The sequence below is a fragment of the Coturnix japonica genome, chromosome 1 (genome assembly GCF_001577835.2).
Source record: "Coturnix japonica isolate 7356 chromosome 1, Coturnix japonica 2.1, whole genome shotgun sequence".
In the NCBI taxonomy this organism is placed as follows: domain Eukaryota; kingdom Metazoa; phylum Chordata; class Aves; order Galliformes; family Phasianidae; genus Coturnix; species Coturnix japonica.
In genome coordinates, this window is record NC_029516.1 from 106,022,121 (window position 1) to 106,044,385 (window position 22,265).

The window sequence follows — 22,265 nt, forward strand, 5'->3', positions numbered from 1 at the left end:
TCTTTCTGATATCAGTGCAAAGAACGCGGTAAGCTTTTGCTTCATGACTATACCTAATAGAATTCTTAAGGGACCAAGCTGACTTTCCATAGCCCTTTGAAATCCTGCACACAGATAACCTAAACAGGCTATAGAAATTAATCGAACTGGATTGCCCAGCTCGAGTGTCTGACTCAAGCAGAAATACTACAATGCTCTGTAGAACGTAAGTTCTTCAAAGTGTTTGCACATTGAATGTTTCTAGAAATTGGAATCTAATTGCATTGAATAGTTGGGCTTGTCTACATTTAGTATCTTAGTTACCGCTTTGCATACTGACAACTTAAGTATCTTCAGCACTGACCTTTATTAAAAGGAATGAATTAGAATATGGAGCAAGGCTACTTTCCCTCAAGCAATAAATAAATAAATGAAAGTAATGACATTTAAGCAGCAGCAAATACAAGTGCTCAGCCATAAGCAGAGACAGGTGATTCCATTTAGCGAACCCATACCAACGGAAACAAAGCAAAATACTGTACTCCTTCCTGCCAGGAACATTAAAACAAACAGACCTCCAAACTACCTTCCTTGATTGGGTTCTAACAGGATCACTGCTACTTTTTTTTTTAGATTTTAATTCCTCTTCAAAAGACAAAATAAGTAAATCACTGGCTTTAAGTGAAAGAACATGCTGCTTGCCAATCTATACCACATCCTGGTATCAGTTTCTAGCTTTGCCTTTAAACCTGGATTATATATATTTATTCCAGCAAAACAGAAAATCCTATTGCCCGTATGCAGAGAGAGACAAAATAAAGATTCCACATTCCTGGCTTTATCAGGACCCCTTCCCACTCCCCCCTCTCCCTTCCCTCCAAAAAAGTGCTTATTAAAAAAACAAAAACCATTCTCTTGTACTTCTCTGGATCTTCACTTACACTACATCCACAAGGGCAGTTCTTCAAACTGTGACTGTGAATTACACACTCACTATTTCTTCACCTTGAGTCTTCCATAACAGTGTGCTTTTTGCAGACCCATTGTATTATAGCCTGCGTGGAATAAACAGCCTCTACTATAAGAGCAGTAACGCAGCATGAAAAATGATTCAATCTTTGCTTTGGGATAAACAAGGCTCCATGAACTCTAGGAGGTTACACGAGGATTTCAGGTATTTCATAAATGGAACAAAAATTACCTGAAGCTTTTCTCTCTGCTTTAAATCCCCAGTGATTTCCCCCTCAAAGCTGTAGTACACGAGGAATTGCAGATTAATAGCTGTGTGGATATCCACACTCTGAAGTATAAAAAGGTTCAAGCTGTCTCTGCTTTGCCCTGTCAAATGCAGCCGCACTAACAGCAGTCATCAGGAGCCTCCTTCTGATCACTAAATTTACATCTAAGGTAGCACAGATTGCTAAAAGCAGAAATGGAGAGTAAGTGGTCAGACCTACAGTAACTAGAAAGGTCTTTAACACTGAGAACACAACATGAGTAAATAATCATTTTCTTCACTTTTCTAGCAAGTGTATATGCGTACAGCACTGCAGATAGGCTGTATCTGCTTAAGAGTGACAGAACCAGGGCATTTCAACTGCAACACTCCTACAATTACTGACTACTGCTCCCCAAACCTTTTATCTGACCTCCCAGCGAAGCACAAAGCACAGTGCCCAGAGGTCAGTGGGGTTACCTCACAACAATAGTTCTCCTATAACCGGCATGGGTCTGCAGCAGGTGGAAGAAATTTCTTGCTTTCTGGGAGAATAAAGCCTGTGTGGTTCCCAAAGAGCACTACTGGCCAACCAGAAACATTAAGATATACGCTACGTAATTCGTTTTGAGAATCCCTGAGAAAACTGCTTGTTCTTTTAAATTTTCCTTCATGTGAGGAGACAGGTTAGAGAGCAGTTGCCAAGAGGGAATTTTGTGATAACAAGTATAAATTGCTCCAGCAAATTACTCTGCTAACCTTGAGGTCTTGATAAGTTTTTGTATTATACATGCTTGTCAAGAAACGTAAGTGTCCCCAAATCAAAAGGAATTTGTTATGTCTGTTAGTGCCAGCTAAATTCAACTGCAGGTAAGATTAAAGAAAATGCACAGATCTCGCTCACACAAAGCATTTCATCTTCAAAATCAGAAACGTGTTGTTTTTCTTTTCCCCCTCTCCTATTCTTCCCTTCTGTGCTTTTAATTTGGATGCTCTGAACTTAGAAAAATGAAGGGAAACTGTCCTAAGATTTGTCCTCCAAACACTCAGGACTAAGAGGCTCCCAGATTCCACAGAGAGTGGGAGAGCTGAAAGATGCTGGAAGAACTCTGCACAATAGGGAAGTATTGAAACAAGTGTGCACACTACAGTTGGACGTCCACTTTTACACATAACCAGAAGCATAGTAACATATTTCTTTTTATAAAGATAGACAATCAAGGGTCTCTAGCACGGATTGCCTTCAATTATCTAAAGAAAATCAAAAAAAGAAAAACCCTCACTTGAAGAAGGTTAGCAGATGAGGTACATACAGCCACCTCCCTGAGTTTTAAGCTGAATAATATACTTATCTTCATAACAAACATGTTTGTAAGCAATATTAGACAAATCAGAGGGTGTGGCAGTTTCCATCTGCTAGTTTACAGGCTTTTCAGGGCTACCATCTGTTTTGTCTCCATGTAAGAAGTAAACGGATTGACTTTTAATGTTGCTTACAGGCTCAGATTATTCAGTTTTCTAATCAAGACCCTGCAATTACACTGGCCCTGAGACACCAGGCGTAAAGAAAGGCCACTCTCATCAATGCTTTCTAGTGGTTGAATTCACAACACCCTTAGGAGAAAAGCAAATATTTTGAGGTGCTTGACTTCTCTTTATAGGTTTGACATATAAATTAACCTTTCGGGTTATATAAGGTCCACTAAATCCGTTCTTACATCAGTATGACGTATGCACTTCAACATAAGAATCTAGCACCGACAAAAACAACACACCTCTGCCTTTTACAAAGGAAAATCTGAACATGGAGAAGACAATAATAGGACTTCATTTTGTAAGGACACTATGAAATAATACCGTCACTGTATACCTCTCCTCTCAGGGAAACAATAGAAATATTTCAAGGTCACTGTACTGCTACTGATAACAGCCGAGTAATAACTGATAACAGCTAACAATAACTATGGGTTAAGTCTATAAAAATTGAGAAATCCCCTCCACAATGGGATTTACACACACCTTTAAGTTCAAATGCTTTCAAATCTGTTTAGCTATGCGTTTTTCTTGTTTGTTTGTTTCTGATGAATTACTTCGATGTTAACTTGTATTTTTTTTTCTTTGCTGGTGACCATAAACGAGATAACCCCAGGCTACTCTGGTTTTCACATTACTGCTTGAGTTATGGGAAGCATGGGAGAATCACACATGATCATGAATTTTTTCTGCATAGATTTTTATTTGTTCATGAGTTTCCAGTATTTTCTACAAGGCTTCTGATTCGAGCCCCAACCCTTCCCCAGGGCCTGAGATGTTTCAAGTGTAATACATTTCTTTTCAAAATAATCTTAGTTTAAAAAAAAAAAAACAAAAACACAAAACATTGACCAGTACTTACAGATCCCAGGTAAATTGTATAGTATATGTGTCCACAATGGAGAATCAAGTTCAGTAATTAGATAAAGAATTTTGCCCCCATTTTTTGAATGCATCTTTAAGCTTTTTCTTACGATCTTATTATCCTCATAACCTTTTCTATTAAAAAAACTGATACACAAAGACAACAGCTACTGAAATTTAGCTTTTCATCATCTAGATCACCATGTTTAAGACTGTTTCATGCTCCACTTCCATTTAATTTTACATACATGTTATAATTCTTATTTAACAGTGGGGTTTTGTTTAAAGTTATACCAAAGCACAGAAGAAAAAGTCAGGTGAAATATTTCCAGCCACCACCACTGGAGACAATGTTTTCATCCCAGTTGTTTGTGCCTGAATTGTTTCCACTCTGGACTGTACTAAAAACACAAAAACAGTGAAACCAAACCAGTAATCTTCAGTCCCAGCAAGCTACCATGCAGAAATATATGCCAGCTTTTCCTGCAGCTTACAAAGCACTACTGCAAACAACTTCTCACAAATGTTTGGATCCTGGTATTTCTGTATTTTCAGTAATGATGCTTAAGCAAGTAGAGTGCAATGATAAAGCATTAGATCTACTAGAGTGTTTCAACCACAATCAAATTGAACCTAGAGATGAAAAGCAGCAAATCCCGCATCATGATGGAAAGAACTCAAAACATTTAATTTGCTTAACTAACTAACTTAATCTTTATAAAGAAAGTAACGGTAGGTAGCACAAGAGTGAGAAATGTGGCAAGTAAAAGGCTTTAAGCTGCTTTCCCTCTTTCAGTAGTCTCCACATCAGGTCAAACTTCAGCCAGTTTCTTATTTGTTCTTACATTTATTTCCTGCTGAACCCAGCTTACTTCTGACATTCATCAGATAAAATACGTTGACAAAAGCTATAAAACCAGATATAACCAAGACAGTACACTATCAGCATGCTATCCAAACACTTAACGCAGCAAAAGGGTGCAGCACTTCTGATTTTTCACACTCTTCCCTCTCCACAGAATGGTGGCAACTCTGTCCACAAGACATGCACACATTATACAGCCATGCAAACGTTTTGTCTTCTGATGTGACATATAAGAACTTTTCACACCTCCACTGAGGTAGTACTATAACTGCTGACAGCCAAAGAATAGCTTCCAGCTATAACTAAGCAGAAGAGGGAAAAAAGCAACAAAAATTAATTATTATTATTTTTCTAAATTGCTATTGATGTTAATTTACTCACTGGTCTAAGGGATTGAACTGCTAAAACAACCTTAAATACCTTGAGCATCACAGAAGGAATATTAGATAAATATTTTTTAGTGGTTGCTGTGATGTTTAAACAGTTTTGCTCTCTCTCCTAAAAAGCATCGGTTTGGAAATGTTTGAAAAAAATACAGGAAATTACCTGGAAGTAATTATGCAGTTAGCAAAACCTGAAAGAGAAATCTGATAGCTGAGGTGAGGTAACCTTGGCTGACAGATGCCCAACTAAGCCATGTTCTCACTTTCCCTCCTCAACAGGAAAGAGAAGAAAATAAGATGTGAGAAAGTTCATGGCTTGAGATAAAGGCCAGGAAATCACCAACCACAGTCACAGGCAAAGCACACTCTGCCTTGGTAAGATATATTTATTGTCAGTTAAAAATACAATAGGATAAGAAGAAATAAAGACAAAACTAAAACCACCTTCCTTCCACTCCCACTTCTTCCCAAGCTTTGCTTTATGCCTTTATGTCTGTTCAGGGGCTGTGAGGAGAGAGAAAATAAGCATAGGGGGATGAGGAATGGGAGTTGTGTAAGTTTTTAACGTTTTGTCTTTGCCTGTCCTTCCTCGTGCTTTTCTTCTTCTCCACTGTGGTGTCCCTCCCATGAAATACAGCCCTTCACAAACTGCCTCAGCATGGGTCTTTTCCACAGGGAGTACATCATACGTATCTGCTCTGGTGCAGGGTCCTCTCCAGGGTCTGCAGAGCAATATGTGCTCCAACAGCCCTCCATGGGCTGCAGTGGGATAGCTTCCCCACTTGCTTCACAATGGGCTTCAACATGGGCTGAAGGGAATCTCTACTCTAGAACACGGAACATGTCCTCCCCTTACTACTTAACCAATCTCTGTGTCTGCAAAACATTTCTAGACATTTGTAAATATGTCAGCATGAAGGTACCACCTGCATCACTGACAGGCTCAGCAATAGCAGCTGTGGGTCTGTTTTGGTGCCAGCTGGAATTAGCTCTTTCTGACATGAGAGCAACACTTGTTTTTTTTTTCCTCACAGAGTCCACCCCCTTCACTACCTACACCTTATTATATAAGCCCAACATAGTACTAAGTACTTCCCTTGAAAGAATACTGAAACCTGAAAGCAGAGAGAACTACGAGGTCTGGGCTTTTTATAGTTTATGGATAACCGGTATTAAAAAACAAAATAAGTGGGGGAAAGTATGGGGAAAGAATTAAAGAGAGAGAGGTATCTGCCTGCTGTAGGGGCCTGCTTTGCAGGGGGGTTGGACTCTTTTCTCTAGAGGTTCCTTCCAGCCCCTACAATTCTGTGATTCTGCATTTTTCATGTTAATTTGCCATTTCCAACTCAGAGACCACTTTGCTAATGCAAGTATTTCAGAACATGTTAGTTCAAAACTAACTACTATAAACTACTGATTACCATTCAGATCCGATTTACAGCGAACACTCGAGATCTAAATTAATAGGTCAGTCTCAGCATCTGGCTATTTCACCACTATGAAAGTCTCCATTAAGTACTTTTCAACATTTAGCATCTCATCCAAAGAAGGGATGGATCTTAAGCCACCAGCAAAACTGATTCTTACAGCTTTCATCTTTGAGCATTTCCCTGTTCATGGAGCCCATGGCTTTCTCAGCTCTGAACCAAAAAACAGAAGTTGCCTTCTACTCCAGCTAGCAAGAATAGCATCACAAGAGCAAAACTGGAATCCACATCAACAGGGAAAAGACTTAAACCATGGCTCCACAAATAACTAACTTTATTATTTTTGAATGCACTCCAATGAGATCCATTTAGGAAGCGAATCTGAAACTTTGCATTTTGGGTTTAGTATTATCCTAGTAATCTATGGAGAAAGAAAATAGAAACAATCTTCCAGTTTAATGAAGATTTATTATGCAAATACTCTAGTTTCACATAGATCAAGAAGGACAATAAGAAGCAGTTAACACTAGCAATGAAGCAGAATAAACAGGTACTGCCAAGAAATCTTATGATCATACAGAAAAACTAAAGCTGATAGCTGCTGCTGCACTTTACATACCAAACCAAAAAGGGAAAAGCTACAGTGTATGGTGCCCTGAAAGAATCCATTGCAGGTGCATGTATGAAATTTGAATCTATGTGGAATTTAACCATATCAGAATCATTTGTTGTGACATGACCACAAAAGAAACCTTAATTGCTATAAAGCATGCTCTGGAACTCACAGACGTAAAATATTTTTTACGTATACAAGCCAATGGCATTGCTTTCCTCACTTATACCAGGAAAAGTAGATTATTAAAAAAACAAAAACAAAGTATAACCAGCTTTAAGACTTGTGGTAAGAAAAGAGGAGGTCAACCTCCTCTCCTGCTCTATGATCTAAGCAGCCCCATTTTACTATCAAGTCTTTTCACTTCCCAATCTCCTATTAAAAATAGTGTAGAAAGTATAAACACCCATCAGAACAAACAGTAAAATGCCAAATGAGACAAGAATAAGGGAGAAAAAAACTCTGAAAAATATCAGGATCCTTGATGACTTGACATGAAATGCAAACCTAAACAAAAAGGCATCGTTGGCAACCTGCAAGTAGATGCATGGCATCAGCGCATCACAATATTGCACTATGTTTGTTATAATCTACTCACATTTTGTGGGTTGATATCATCTTCTCCCATAGGTTCATCCACAATTTGCTGTCCATTCTGTTAAAAAAGAAAAAAAGACATAGGAAGTTACCAGAGATGTTGAATTCAACTACAGAAAAAAAATATATTGCCAATGGTTTTTGATGGTGTATGGGAAACTGGTAATCACAGCTTGAACCTCTGATTAATCAGCTGAGGCAAGTGTCAGGTCAGCTGTGAGAGCACAGGTGAGGGTAACTCAGCTGTGCTCCCGGAAGGGGTGGAGCTTGACTCTACCTCTCCTAGACTTCATTTAAGGGCTGACCACCACTAAGGCAGCATCTCTTTTGAGATCGCTCCTTCATGGAGATTGGATAACCAGCCTCAGCATTTTCCATCTAGACTGAAGGCATCTGTATTGGTCAGTTTTTCCTATAGATAACCTTTGGATATCTACTACCACCATCCTTATTTTATTCCTACCTTACAGATGGCATGCTCCTCTACAGGATCAAGAGTTCTTATCTTTTCTAAAACAAACAAAAAACCCAACCTAACAAAAACACATTGGAAGCCAGCACAGAAAGCTGCTGTACGTCTATGCCACTCTAGCTCTGATCCTCGTATACTACCAAACTACTCCAACCCCTACAATTCTGTGATTCTGTGAAATATTCTTTTTGAAACCAAGTTCTTGTATAGGAAGTGAGTCCTTATTGTCATTAATACTACAAGAACATTTATAACAGCAGTATATAATTATTAAACTATGAGTGTTTATGGTTGCTGGCTAATTAGATAGTCAATGTAGTACTTTTTAATTTATTTATTTTTAATTTCCTAGGGACCATTCTACAAATTTTCCAATATATAATTTAGTCACATGATTAAAAAAAGCCTAAATGCCTTCTTGGTTAACAAATTCTCTCTCTTTCCCATCAGTGGTACTATACTTGGTGAATCTCTAAGTGGTATTTTTCCCACACTTGCAGTGACTTTGCCTACAGAACAAACATATACTTTAGCAAGTAATAAGGAAAAATACATGCCTCCCAAGGTAATAGTAAGAGGTATCACCTGTGGCTCCAATTATTCATTTGCTCTTAAAATTTTACAGGCTCTTATCATTCTTTTCAAAATAGAGTTTTTAAAAGAATTACCAAAAATGGTTGTGCTCTCTAGTACTAGTGGATCGTTTCCCCAGAGAACGTAAGTCCTAATTAATCTATTTCTACAGAACTTAATTTACTTAAAATAAAGTCACGTGTATATGGACAGATATTTTCTAGATGTCAGAAAGCTAAGGAAGCTGCTAGGCAGGGTTCAGAGATTTTAGCTTCTTCCTACAAGTTCCTTCCCACTGTTCCATTTTTCAGGGGACTTAGGTGGAACCTTCCTAGTATTCTCTGCAACTGGTAAGTGTAGTCAGCTTGCAAGTGTTCAGGAGAGACTCTTTTGTATGAAAGGACAGATTAAAATCTAGCAACTTACAAATTCCAATTTGCAATCATGCCAAAAGGAATATTTAATCTCAGATGATTACAACCTCTCTTCCAACTTTTTCTCTCTATTTTTTTATATAAGACACTAATGGATAAGGCTAGATTATGAGACCTATGCATCACTCAAATATGACTTAGGTTTGTGGGGTTTTTTTTGGTTTTTTTTTACCCCCTCTTAAAACAGGGGCAGAGGGAAGGGCTCAGCTACTGATTCTGTCTCCAGCACAGAGCTGTGACATCACAGAATCACAGAATTGTAGGGGTTGGATGGGACCTCTAGAGATCGAGTCCAACCCCCCTGCCAAAGCAGGCTCCCTACACCACGTCACACAGGTAGGTGTCCAGGCGGGTCTTGAATATCTCCAGAGAAGGAGACTCCACCACCTCCCTGGGCAGCCTGTTCCAGTGCTCCTGTTCCAACCCCTGTTCCAGTGTTCTGGGATAACTTTGTTTTCTCACTGTAACAAACTTCAGGGAAACACTGCAAAGTTCTGGTTAGAAGGCATGTTTCCCTACAGAAGGGCTAGTAAGAAACCAGCTAGGTTACTAGAGGTGAATATAATTTTTATAAGATGTCTCAGTTAAAGGCTGTCAACATTGTACCTTCTAATTGTACAGCTAAGGGTTATTTGACAATGTTCCAAAAAGCCTCACCTTCCCTCACTGTAGCTGGCATCTTTTACTAAGAGTATTATTAGCAGATAGTGTACTATTCTTTCTTAAGATACACAACAATTTAAATTATCACATAGAAGACCATAAAAATACCAATTCAGATAAGAAATTAATGATTTTAATGAAGCTTGCTTACAAGGAAACATAACTGTTCATACTGTTCTTACATACACCATCTCTATCAATGCTACAAATCACGATTTCCCTTCTCTCAAATATATGACGTATGTTTAAGCAAATGATAACTACACATCTCTATGCTCTATTCATGCCATAAGATAACCTCTAAAATATCTCATCAATAGGAAAAAAATCAGCAGTGACTTCAGACTGAAAGGAGGAGTCTGTAATGTCCTGACAGCTAATGATGGCTAAACTCTGGGGCCTAAAAAAGGGCAATTTATGTATCAAAGCCATGTGCTCTAAACTGACTCCACATGCAGATTTTCAGAAACAGCGATTCCTGCTATAACAGTAATTATGCTGAAGAATAATATTAGAGGCAGATTAAGAATTTACCAAAAAAATAAACCTCAAGATTCCACTTCTATTTTAAGGCAATTACGCTACCGCTGAAAATGAAACAATTCCAGAGACCTCTCTTTGAAAAGAATTGAGATCAAATCTTCTTTTTAAGAAGGCCCCAATCTTTAACCTCAATGACTTTAACTTTATTCTACTAGAAAAACAAAAAAGAACAACCAAAACACAGCAAATTTCTGCATCACAAATGAGCAGTTTTTTTACAGTCTTGTTTTCCTGCATAATCCTCCATTGCTTTCATTTGAGTTCAAGAAACAGATTCCAAGTACATAAACTGGAACGATGAACAAACTCAAGAAATCAGCATGTTTGCCACGCAACTGTATCTGAGCCAGGACACTGGATTAGCAAGATCTTTCTAAACAGGTTTACCCATGCAATGATTATGCTAAAGGAGTCACCGCATGGCAGAACCAGTTCTGCTCAGAACAGTGGAAGCCATGTAAGGCAAAGAAGAATACACATATATGATTTATGGTTTGTTGGCATGAGATGCCATTAAATAGAAAGCAGTCATGTATCCAGGAAGTCTGCATAGTGTAGTGGATATCCTGTAAGTTTAAATGTAAAGCCAAAAGGCTCACAATGTAAATGACAACATTTAAACTACTGTAGAGCAAATAAGTCCACAGAGTGCTTGAGAAGTGCATCTAGCCCTTCTGTTAGGCTAGATTTGCTCTAGTATTTAACTAGAACCAAGGACATGTCTTAATGAGGTAACATACTGTGACCACATATAATTATCTGATGAATATAGACTAAGAGAAGGGTAAATGCGTCTTAAATATACAGATTTGTCTAATTCAAATGATGGAGACTATAGAAATTGACTATTTTTCAGTTGTACAGCTCCTGTAGTAGGGATGGCACACAAGCAGAATGGATTAAAGATGTGGTTGAATCCAGAAATAGGACTGCAAAAGCAGTGAGCACCAAGCATTTCAGATGACAGCACAAGAGATTCCAAGAAAAACAACAAAGGACATCTACAGAAAGCTCCTACTTACCCCTAAACACATCAGCAATCAAATTACACCAAGAAACAAAGGTGCACATCCCTTATAGTGGTAAAGCCACTTAAAATCCCATTTCCTACTCCAATTTACAGTAGGAGTCATGTTGTTAGCAACAAACTAAACTCCCCAAAAGCCATCACCACATTTTACTAAGTTGATTGAAATGAATACTTAAAAGACGGTTAGGTTTGAGTAGTTTTACTAAAGGCACCTGAACAGGAAGAAAAAAGGGATCCTGCAGGTTCCTTGCTCAAGCTAAAAGCAGACAAATATCAGAGAATATGCATCAGCTGTAAGAGCTCACAGAACATGTGACACAACAGTCAATCAATTAAACCCTTTCTGTGAAGCAGAGGATATCCTGCACTCTACAACTATGCATTGATCCATAGTCCTCATGTTACTTTTTTCAAATTACGGTTTTGGCATCTGCTGCAATTGATCAAATTCACCTCAGAAGTCTGTCAAAATGGTACAGCCTCCTGCACTCACGCAATAAACCCAGGACACTGAACTGACCAGCACTGTACCCATGTAATCTTGTAAGTAAAATACCTGACGCAGCATCCATAATAACAACTTGGTGCAGAATATGTTAATAATAAAGCCAAGCATTCATCCTTGCCCCTACCCAGTCATTTATACACGTCTAAATCATTAGCTGAAATATTATGTCATATTTGTGTCCTGTAACACTCGTTTTTTCTTATTTTTCCTGTTAGCTTCATCAATACTGAAACATATATCATTCAGTTGATGCTTTTAGATTTAGTTTAGCATCTGTAGTCTAACATTGCCTTTGCAAAGCAAAGATCAAAGCCCTGCTAATACGGATGTACTTTGTTGATCTGGTGTTCTTTCACACAGTTTGAACACACTTCATTTTTTTCAGAAGGATGCAGGATTGACCATGAAGCTTCCTGAATGCTGCACACTACCACATGCCTCCTGCTTCCCCTACAACATCTTTGTTTTGTGTTTAGGCTGTTGCTAGATTATTTTTGGATGCTTAAGAAGCCTCACAGCCAAGTATTTAAACTTCTTCTACCCAAGTATAATTGTCAGTTGCTTTAAAATCCCTTGTAAAAGTGACAGAAATTCTAACTTTTGATACAATTCTTAGATTAACCTTACCCTACTCTACTGATATATACTGGGTTCAAGCATACAAGGCAGTAGACAGGTTTTGTACTACTAATGGAGTTCAGCGTATTATACAATTACTGAATTTTCCACGTAACTGGTGCCTTTTAATAGAACCATACCCACTATTCCTGTGGTGGCGCAGTGGTAGGAATGCCGCTTTGCAACACCGGAGGCCCGGGTTCAAATCCCCCTGTGGCGCAAGTGGTAGAAGTGCCGCTCTGCTACACAGGAGGCTCAAATCCCGAGGGTTGGACTTGATGATCTCTAAGGTCCCTTCCAACCCGCACGAGACTGTGAGACTGTGATATTCAGGATATAACAAAAAGTATTGTATTCTTAGGAGTTTACAAGTGGACAAATCATGAGTTATGAACTGTTCATCAGTCCAGATTGACATAAATGCACATAATATGTACATAAATAAACAGATAAAATAGATGGTCTGAATCACGCCATACAAAAATCAGTATTTAGAATTTCCAAAAGGCCAATGACTAACACAGGTGATGGCTTCACTACATTTTGGAATGATAATTCAAACAAATCAGGTGAACAGCTGAAGTTTCTCCCAGGTAACTCTTAGTTTTCTCCTAACAATACTTTCTGTTACTCAACAATTTTCCAGCAGTTACAAAACTTATTAAAACCCCTTTATTTCCTTTAAACATTTTGAAAATAACGCTTAGACTGCAAAAGTAAAGATTTCAAGGCATACAAGAACTTTCTTTGTTAGGTATTATTTAGACAAGAAAAACATTGATGATATGCAGATCCAAGCACTTCACTCCAGTGTTTCCCAGGGACTCCAAGGAACTGATACAGTTAGAGAACTGTGCAATCTCTGAATTGAATAAAGTTGTATCGATGCTTCTGGCTTGTTATACAGCAGCACAGAATACAGTATTCCTGTATTTCCTAGTAGATTGCTAACAAATTTGCTGTTAGTAAAAGGCAACACTGTCTGGAACTGCATACAGTAAAATCTTTTGGCCTGTACATGCTTAAATTTGCTATCATAAGCAGTAGTGAGTTGTTCTGAGGAAAAAACTCATAGGTCTGCAGAAAAATAGTTGAAAAAAGACTAAGGTCCCCTTGAGAGGACCTTCCTATCCCAAGGAATGATCTGCTATTCCTACAATGTCACTCCAGCCATTTATCTCTTTCTAAATCTTCAGTAATGGAGTTTTCACAAGCTATTCCAATGCCCAGCTAAAATATAAGGCTTTAATAGGATCTGAATTAATGACTTATGTCCTAACTCCTCAGCTATGAAGCCACACATATTTAAGGCACTTACCTAAATCCTAACCTGATTAAGGCTTATCGTATGAGAGTAGCAGAAGTGGGCTATCATCTTAGATTTCCTTTAGCTGTTATCTCTTAGAATATATTCAATATATTTTACATATAAAGATAGCGCAAATGAGTATAAAAACCTCCTTTAATTTTCAGGGAAAAACAAAAAACAGCAGACAAAACCTAAAAGGCACATGACTTCAGTTCTATAAAACTTCTACTTTAAGTTCAGCTAATTTAATTTAGCTCCTTCTAAGATGCATTGACTAAGCTGCCAGATTTTAAAAGATGCAGGATATCAAAACTTGCCTTTCTGTAGACAGGTAACCTCAGATATAAGCCAGTAACAAGCAGATTGCTACGAACATACAAAGTGGAGTCTCTTCATGCTATGATACCAGGACAGTTTTAAATCAATCTGCTTTCCTGTGCCACCTTCTCATCTAATATGACACGAGTACAGTTCTATTCAACCACAACCTAATTGCTACAGAATAGCAGTCCTCCTTCCTCCACTGTTATGCTGTCCTTGGCACTGGCACTTGAGCTTTGTATGAAGACAGGTCAGAAAACACCACCACAGAGAAGAGCCTGCTGCTATTTTTGAGTTTAATTTGCTGAATTAACTTGGCTTCAGGCAGCACAAGTGCCTTTGAAATGTCTGTAGCATCACAGAATTTTTGTTTAGGCCAGCTGTTTTCTATAGGTGAAAAAAGCTTAACACAAGCTTAGTAGTCTTAGTAAAATACACAGCATCTATCTGTTCAATTGCTACAGACAGAAAGAAATATGCATGGAAAAGTCACTTCGTTCAGTATATCCAGGCCACTATCTCACACGGGAAAAGGAACTCCTTCTCCACTGCATGTTATCCTAACAGTGATCCTAGCATCTGGCAGTATACAAGTTCCCCTATCAAGACTCTACCTGCATGAATAGGTGGTGATGCCTCACTTCAATGTCTGCTGCACACCCAAGCCCACTGAAAATCCTGTGCCTACCTGGGCTCCTTCCAAAGGGAAGTGGGGAACAGCACCAGGTCCTCACTCCATGAGCAACAAGGCTGCCTGCTCTCATTTCTTACAACACAGACCATATGAGTTAGTTTCTTACAATCTTTTCTCAGGATAAAATAAGAGGTTGTCATTTAATATTGATGTCAACTAAAGCATTACCTATTTTTACTCATCTTGTCATTTAGCCACTCAAATGCTCAATGATTAACTTGTTCTGGATGCCATCTCCAAGCAATTGGAAGAGAAGTTTATCAGGAGTATAAGCATGAATTCACTAAGGGGAAATTGTGCTTGACCAACCTGGTAGTCTTCTATGATGTCACCACTGGCTGGGTAGATGGGAGGAGAGCGGTGGGTGTTGTATACCTTGACATCAGCAAGGCATCTAACACTGTCTCCCACAGCATCCTTGTAATGAAGCTTAGAAAGTATATGACAGATGAGTGGAGAGTGAAGTGGGTTAAAGAACTGGCTGACTGGCAGAGCTCAGAGAGTTGTGATTGGTGGCACAGAGTCTACTTGGAGGCCTGTAACTAGTGGTGTTCCCTGAATGATGGGATGGAATCCAACCTCAGCAAATTTGTCAATGATATGAAGCCAGGAGGAGTGGCTGATGTGCCAGTCATCTATGCTGTCATTCAACAGGACCCAGACAGACTGAAGAGCTGGACAGAAAGAAACCCAATGAGGTTCAGCAAGGGAGAGTTCAGTGTACACATGGAGAGGAACTCTATAGAGAATGACCTAGGTGTTCAGGCGGACAACAAGTTGCCCATGCACCAGTAGTATGCCCTTGGTATGCTGGGGTGAATTAAAGAGAGTGGCCAGTAGGTTGAGGAATGTGATTCTTCCCCTCTACTCTGCCCTGGTTAGGCCACATCTGGAGTGCTGTGTCCCCTCTTCTGGGCTCCCCTGTTAAAAAAAAGTCTATAAATATCTAAGGCATGGGAAGCAAAGGGACAAGGCTGGACTCTTTTCAACAGTGCGTGGTGATACGACAAGGTGAAATAGCCACAAACCGAAGCATAGGAAGTTCCTCACAAATGTGCATAAGAACTTCTTCATGGCAGAGGTAACAGAACACTGGAACAGGCTGCCCAGGGAGGCTACAGAGTCTTCTTCTCTGGAGACATTCAAGGCCCATCTGACTGCCTACCTGTACAACCTGATCTAGGGAGCCTGCTTTGCAGGGGAGTCGGACTTGATGATCTTTATAGTTCCCTTCCAGCCCCTACAGTTCTGTGACTCTGTGAAGACAGGGATCTCCCAGAAAAGAGCCCAGTGGAGATAACAAAGATAATAAAAGGCCTGGAGCAAGTACAAGAAAAGTCTGTTCAGCCTATGGAAGAGAAGACTGAGAAGGGATCTAAGCAATGTTTAAAAATACCTAAACTACAGGAGGAAACTGGATGAGGCCAGACTCTTCATTGGTATGTAGGACAAGGAGTAATGGCCAAAAACTGGAACACAGTAAGATCCACACAAACATGCAGCGCTTCCTTAATGTGAGGTTGACAAAGCCCTGGAACAAGCTGCCCAGAGAGGTTGTAAAGGTTCCTTCCTTTTAGGCTCATCTATATGCCTTCCTGTGTCACCTGCTGCAGGTTACCTGCTTTAGTAGTTTCAGGAAATAGTAAAGTTGTTCCATATCTCATTCTGTCTTTTTAGAAGAGTCTATCCATATTAATCGCAGAATAGCCGGGGTTGGAAGGGACCTCTAGAGGTCACAGAATCACAGAATGACCCGGGTTGGAAGGGACCTCCAGGATCATGTAGTTCCAACCCCCCTGCCTGGCAGGGCCACCAAACATACACCTTTACTAGATCAGGTTGCCCAGGGCCCCGTCCAACCTGGTCTTGAACACCTCCAAGGACGGGGCATCCACAACCTCCCTGGGCAGCCTGTTCCAGGGCCTAACCACTCTCCTAGTAAAGAACTTCCCCCTAACATCCAACCTAAATCTTCCCTCTTTTCACTTAAAACCATTTCCCCGTGTCCTGCTATTGTCAGCCCTTTCGAAGAGTTTACTCCCCTCCTGGGTGTAAGTTCCCTTCAGGTATTGAAAAGCTGCAATGAGGTCACCTTTACTATTTCCTGAAATAAGGATTTCCAAGATGACCATGAAACATATGTTGACTGGTGTGGAAGATTCCTCATTAAGTAAAAACACACACATATATATATTGACACTCATTTTTAAGTTCTAACAGTAATTAATTTTGGCAACTTTGTTATGTAAGAAATAATGCGTCTAATTACACCAAGAAACCACCAATTTTTGAGCCTTCAGAACAAAGTAGTTTCACTTTAAGAAGGGAAAAGAGAAGCAGTTTTTGAAAACTATGATGAGCTGGATATTTAAATCGTAGTGAAATACCATTTCTTGGTATCTTCTGTGTATAGTAAACAAACCGTACCAACAAATTAATGGCTGAAATTCATAGAGTATCACAGTCTCATGCGGGTTGGAAGGGATCTTAGAGATCATCGAGTCCAACCCCCGGGATTCGAGCCTCTGTGTAGCAGAGCGGCACTTCTACCACTTGCGCCACAGGGGGGATTTGAACCCGGGCCCCGGTGTTGCAAAGCGGCATTCCTACCACTGCGCCATCGGGGCACACAATTAAAAGTGAATAATGTCTTTAAGGAGACACATTCTATTTTCTACGTAATCCATTTGTTTCAATCAAAGGAAAAAAAGAAAAAAAAGAACATTTCCTCCAAAAACAGTCCGGTGGAGCTTAGGCGTACCACAGGGGGTTCCTTGCATCAAAGGGAACATATGGTAACTGTTACTGATAAGAATGAGGGAGCAGTAACTTTGTGGTTAAGCCACTGGAGTAAGTCCCTGGAAATCAGTGTTCATCTCCCAGACCTAGAACAGATCCCATGCAGTATGTTAGATGGAGCCACTAAGATGCTGAACCTTAATTTCCCATCTGTTAAACAGAACTGTTTTCCCCTTCTGTTTCCAATGGGTGAGGCATTTTATTTTAGTCCAGAAATAAGGAGAGTAAGTACCGTGATATCATGCATGCGAGTATAAAGCACAGTGTTTACAATAATTAACCACTTTAGTGTGTCTAAACTTAATTCCCTGAAGAGCTTCTAATTTCTTCAGTTTTACCAATAAAATTATTCCCCCTCCAAAGTCTCTGAGACCCAAACAAACAGCTACGAGGCTTTACTGATGCCCGAAGAACTGAGTAAAGGTTTTACTATTGGAATACTGCCCTGAATTAGTTGAAAAACAAAATCATATCACAGTTCATACAGAACACAGAAATAACTAAACACCCACCTTAGATTCATGGTGAGACATAGACTAAGTCGAGCACTTCAGATGGAAAACAACTACAATTAGCGTGATAGATCACAATCAACTCAAAGAGAGCAGACATTCCTTTAAACACGTCTGTCAGCTTACATCTGCTGTGTGCTAGAGACTGGCTGCGGCAAGAAGTACTACAGACACCGTAATGAACAAAACAACTTCAAGAAAAGAATCACAGAATTATCAAGGTTGGAAAAGACCTAGAAGATCATCTAGTCCAACCATTACCAATACTTCCTGGCTAAATCATATTCCTCAACACAACATCCAAACGTTTCTTGAACACTCCCATGGCTGGTGACTCCACCACCTCCCTGGGCAGTGCATTCCAGTGCCTGACCACCCTTTCTGAGAAGTAATACTTCCTAATGTCCAGCCTGAATCTCCCCTGGTGCAGCTTAAAACCATTCCCTCTAGTTCTATCACTGATTACACGAAAGAAGAGGCCAACCCCCAGCTCACTACAACCTCCCTTCAGGAAGTTATAGAGAGCAATAAGGTCTCCCCTGAGCCTCGTCTTCTCCAGGCTGAACAATCCCAGCTCCTTCAGCCTCTCCTCATAAGGCCTGTGCTCCAGACCCCTCACCAGCTTCGCAGCTCTCCTCTGAACACGTCCCAGGGCCATAATGTCTTTCTTGCAGTGAGGGGCCATTATCATCGGAAAACTCATGAAGCAGCTTGAGAAGTCAAACTCTAATATTCCTCGAGGGAACCAGCAACCAGAGAGTGCACACACCGCTGCATGAAGGTGCTGAGGCAAGCCGAGCAAAGCACCTGCCTCCATCTGTCCACCAACAGCAAAGAATCAGCACCACGTCACATTCAGTAAGAAGCTGTTAAACTGAAAAACACTCTGCAGGTAAAACCATACCACTAAGAATCTGAAAGGTTAAGCAAACAAAAAACCCAACGTAACAACAATATTTCAAATGCTTTCTATGCAGAGGGTATGTTTTTCAAGTCAATATTTACATATATACACACACACGCATTCCTGTTTTTTAACCTTCAACCCATATACATATAAACACCTGCTATCTGTCTCTCTATCACAGAAGTTTCACAGAATCAAAGAATTGTAGGGGTTGGAAGGGACCTCTAGAGATCATCGAGTCCAACCCCCCTGCCAAAGCAGGCTCCCTACACCACGTCACACAGGTAGGCGTCCAGGCGGGTCCTGAATATCTCCAGAGAAGGAGACTCCACCACCTCCCTGGGCAGCCTGTTCCAGTGCTCCGTCACCCTCACCGTAAAGAAGTTCTTGTGCACATTCGTGCGGAACTTCCTATGCTGTAGTTTCATCCCATTACCCCTAGTCCTGTCCCCACGCACTACTGAAAAGAGACCAGCCTCACCACTGTGGCCCCCACACCTCAGGTATTTATAAACCTGGATCAAGTCCCCTCTCAGCCTTCTTTTCTCAAAGCTAAAATGAATTTGCTGAATACAAGGCACACTACTTCTTCAGGTGAGGGTTACATTGCCCATGGCCACTCATAACACTCCATTTGACAAAGCTGAACAGAAACCACCTAAACTTCAGAATGCACTGTACTGATTACAGGTATTCAACCAAGTGATAGCTGAGCACTGCTGAGAACTCTAACTGTAATGGAGAGGTGATGAACAGCCTTTGAAATCTCTACAAAACAGCCCATTTAGGTGATTCTACTTCAGCATTCCAGCTAAGTTCCCATAAATCCAGCATTGTTACTGTGGAACACAGGTCTAACACTGATTACACAAATCAGTATGGAGTGTACATAAGTGATGGCAACCAGCATCTCTTGGCTTCAGGAGGCAAGAAACCTGACAAACTTCAGATTTCATGCCACAAGTCCACACTAAAGAATGTCACGCTGACATAAGAACTGAATTACAAACCCCCAAATTACATTGTACAGGGTTCTTTTCAGAATCCACATGACTGTCAAATGCTAGCGCCCGTTGTTTTATGTGAGGTTCATATGATTCTGGATAGAGAAGACAGAACAAGGAATTCAAGAAAGGGAATTCACACCATCTATTTAGGTACCTAAATAGGTGGTGATAAATCCCCTATCAAGGGCAGCGGAAAAACCTGAACTTTCTCTACAGCCAATTTAGAGCACCTAAATTAAAACGTCTAAAGATAGATGGCACGAATGCTTCCCTGGATGCCTAGCAAACAATCTCTCCTTATAGCCAGCTCTGTCAACATACTAGTGGCCAAAACTTAGCTGCCGTAATTGTATGCATTCTGCTCCATTCAACATTAACATGCATAGCTGGGAGTACCCATCGGAGGACCAGGGTAGTTATTCAGGCATCCAGATACAAATTCAAATCAATACTTAATTTGCTTGAAAGCAGATGGCTTGAAATAAAGGGCACATTTTCACTATGAAAAACAAACTTACACTTGTTATAGACCTTGAGTCAGATCCTGAGTCAATAAAAGACAGGGTTAGTTCCATCAGCTTTCAAGTTGTTCTAATTTAAAACAAGAAGCATTTAGGAACAACAAAAGATGCATTAGCAAATACATTATATTTTAAGTACTTTGTCCAACCAGTTTATACATTGAGTTTACACATTGCAGCACGCAATGTAGATTACTGAACTAGTTGTAATTGTAGAAGAAATTCTGCAACAACTGCTCTCTCAACTGCTGGACATTAGGAAGTAATATTGGAAAGGTTGTCAGGCATTGCAATGCACTGCCCAGGGAGGTGGTGGAGTCACCAACCATGGAGTGTTCAAGACACGTTTGGATGTTGTGTTGAGGAATATGATTTACCTGGGAAGTATCAGTAATGGTTGGACTAGATGATCTTCTAGGGTCTTTTCCAACCTTGATAATTCTGTGATTCTCTCAAAACTACAAGTACATATCTCCTCTAAAAAGATCTGCCTGCATTATATCTTTAAAAGGATCATGTCCTACAGATCTGCTGTCCTGTAAGCATAACTCACAGCAGCTGTTGATGGTTAACTACACTACGTTCCGAATTAGCACTAAAGGTATTGCAGTCCTCCTACTGAATTTGCTCACCTAGCACAGCACATCACCCCCTCGTTGGTGGAAATATAAATGTGAATATGCGACTCCACTGAAAACAAAAAAATAACCCAGTATTAAACCTAGAGAGATAAGACAGCGCCTGAGAAACATTTCAAGCTCGATAACACGTAACTGAGTGGATAACAGTGTTACAAGGACTGCATGGGTAAATCAGAGACATTAACTGAAACTCTTTGCCCCGCTATTACATTGTTACCATCGAACTATGACTGAAACAGCAGTGAGGTTTCAGGAGGATGTGAAAAACGTTTCTGCCCAAGGACACTCTTGCAGGATAGGGTCTGTAATTAGGAGATTGCTGTGCTATGGATGCATAGCACATTGAAAATCTAAGTTATGTATTTAGGTCATTTGTTTATGTATTTGACAAACATCTATTTTCACTGAGACATCTCCTCTTAAAAACAATTCAATTGTGCCAATTCAAGCATGTCATCTTTCTAAGCCTGTTCACCCAAAACAGTTTTATAGGAACAGTCTGGTCATTTTCTAGAGTCGAGCGTTTCTTCTTCACTGGAACAGGCTGCCCAGGGAGGTGGTGGAGTCTCCTTCTCTGGAGATATTCAAGACCCGCCTGGACGCCTACCTGTGTGACATGGTGTAGGGAGCCTGCTTTGGCAGGGGGGTTGGACTCGATGATCTCTAGAGGTCCCTTCCAACCCCTACAGTTCTGTGATTCTGTGATTCTTGAGTAGGGTCATAAGGTGCACACCTGACCAGTTGCTGCTCCATGCTTTGTTAGTGGTCCTAGGGAATTTCAAGGTGTCCTATGAAACACTGATGTGTGTTTACAGTAGTTTAGATGTCTTTCTTTCTTTTTTTTTTAAGGAGGTAAAATACTTATTTTAAGAAGTTTATGACTGTTTAAAAGCAACTCCTGTCTGAAGTACACTAACGTAAGTAAGTAGCATAGTATAATCATGCTTACAAGCATTTCAAATAAAGCAAACTGTTTTGCTACCTCTCTAGCATATATACCCTACTACTATTCAAGCTGCATTAAAAAACAAATGGTGAGCACGGAAGTCTAAAAAGAATCATAGAATTACCCAGCTTGGAAAAGACCTTGAAGATCATCAAGTCCAACCGCAGCCTAACCAGAACCCTAGCTCTAAAAACCCTACACTAAATCATAACCCTGAGTAATGTAAAGTAATGGTTAAGAACTTTTCTCTAAATCACGTCTAAGCAGCCCTTCAGAAATATCTCTCCTAA

General features: G+C 40.0%; 1 protein-coding gene across 2 annotated transcripts in view; it reads right to left on the bottom strand.

Moving 5' to 3' along the window:
* Nucleotides 1-22,265, bottom strand: part of RPS6KA3 (ribosomal protein S6 kinase A3) — a 70,601-nt gene that overhangs the window by 46,737 nt on the left and 1,599 nt on the right. For both annotated transcript variants that reach the window (XM_015885317.2, XM_015885307.2), the window contains exon 2: nucleotides 7,479-7,535. In XM_015885317.2, coding sequence (XP_015740803.1) covers nucleotides 7,479-7,535 — 57 coding nt within the window. The remainder of the gene's footprint in view (nucleotides 1-7,478; nucleotides 7,536-22,265) is intronic.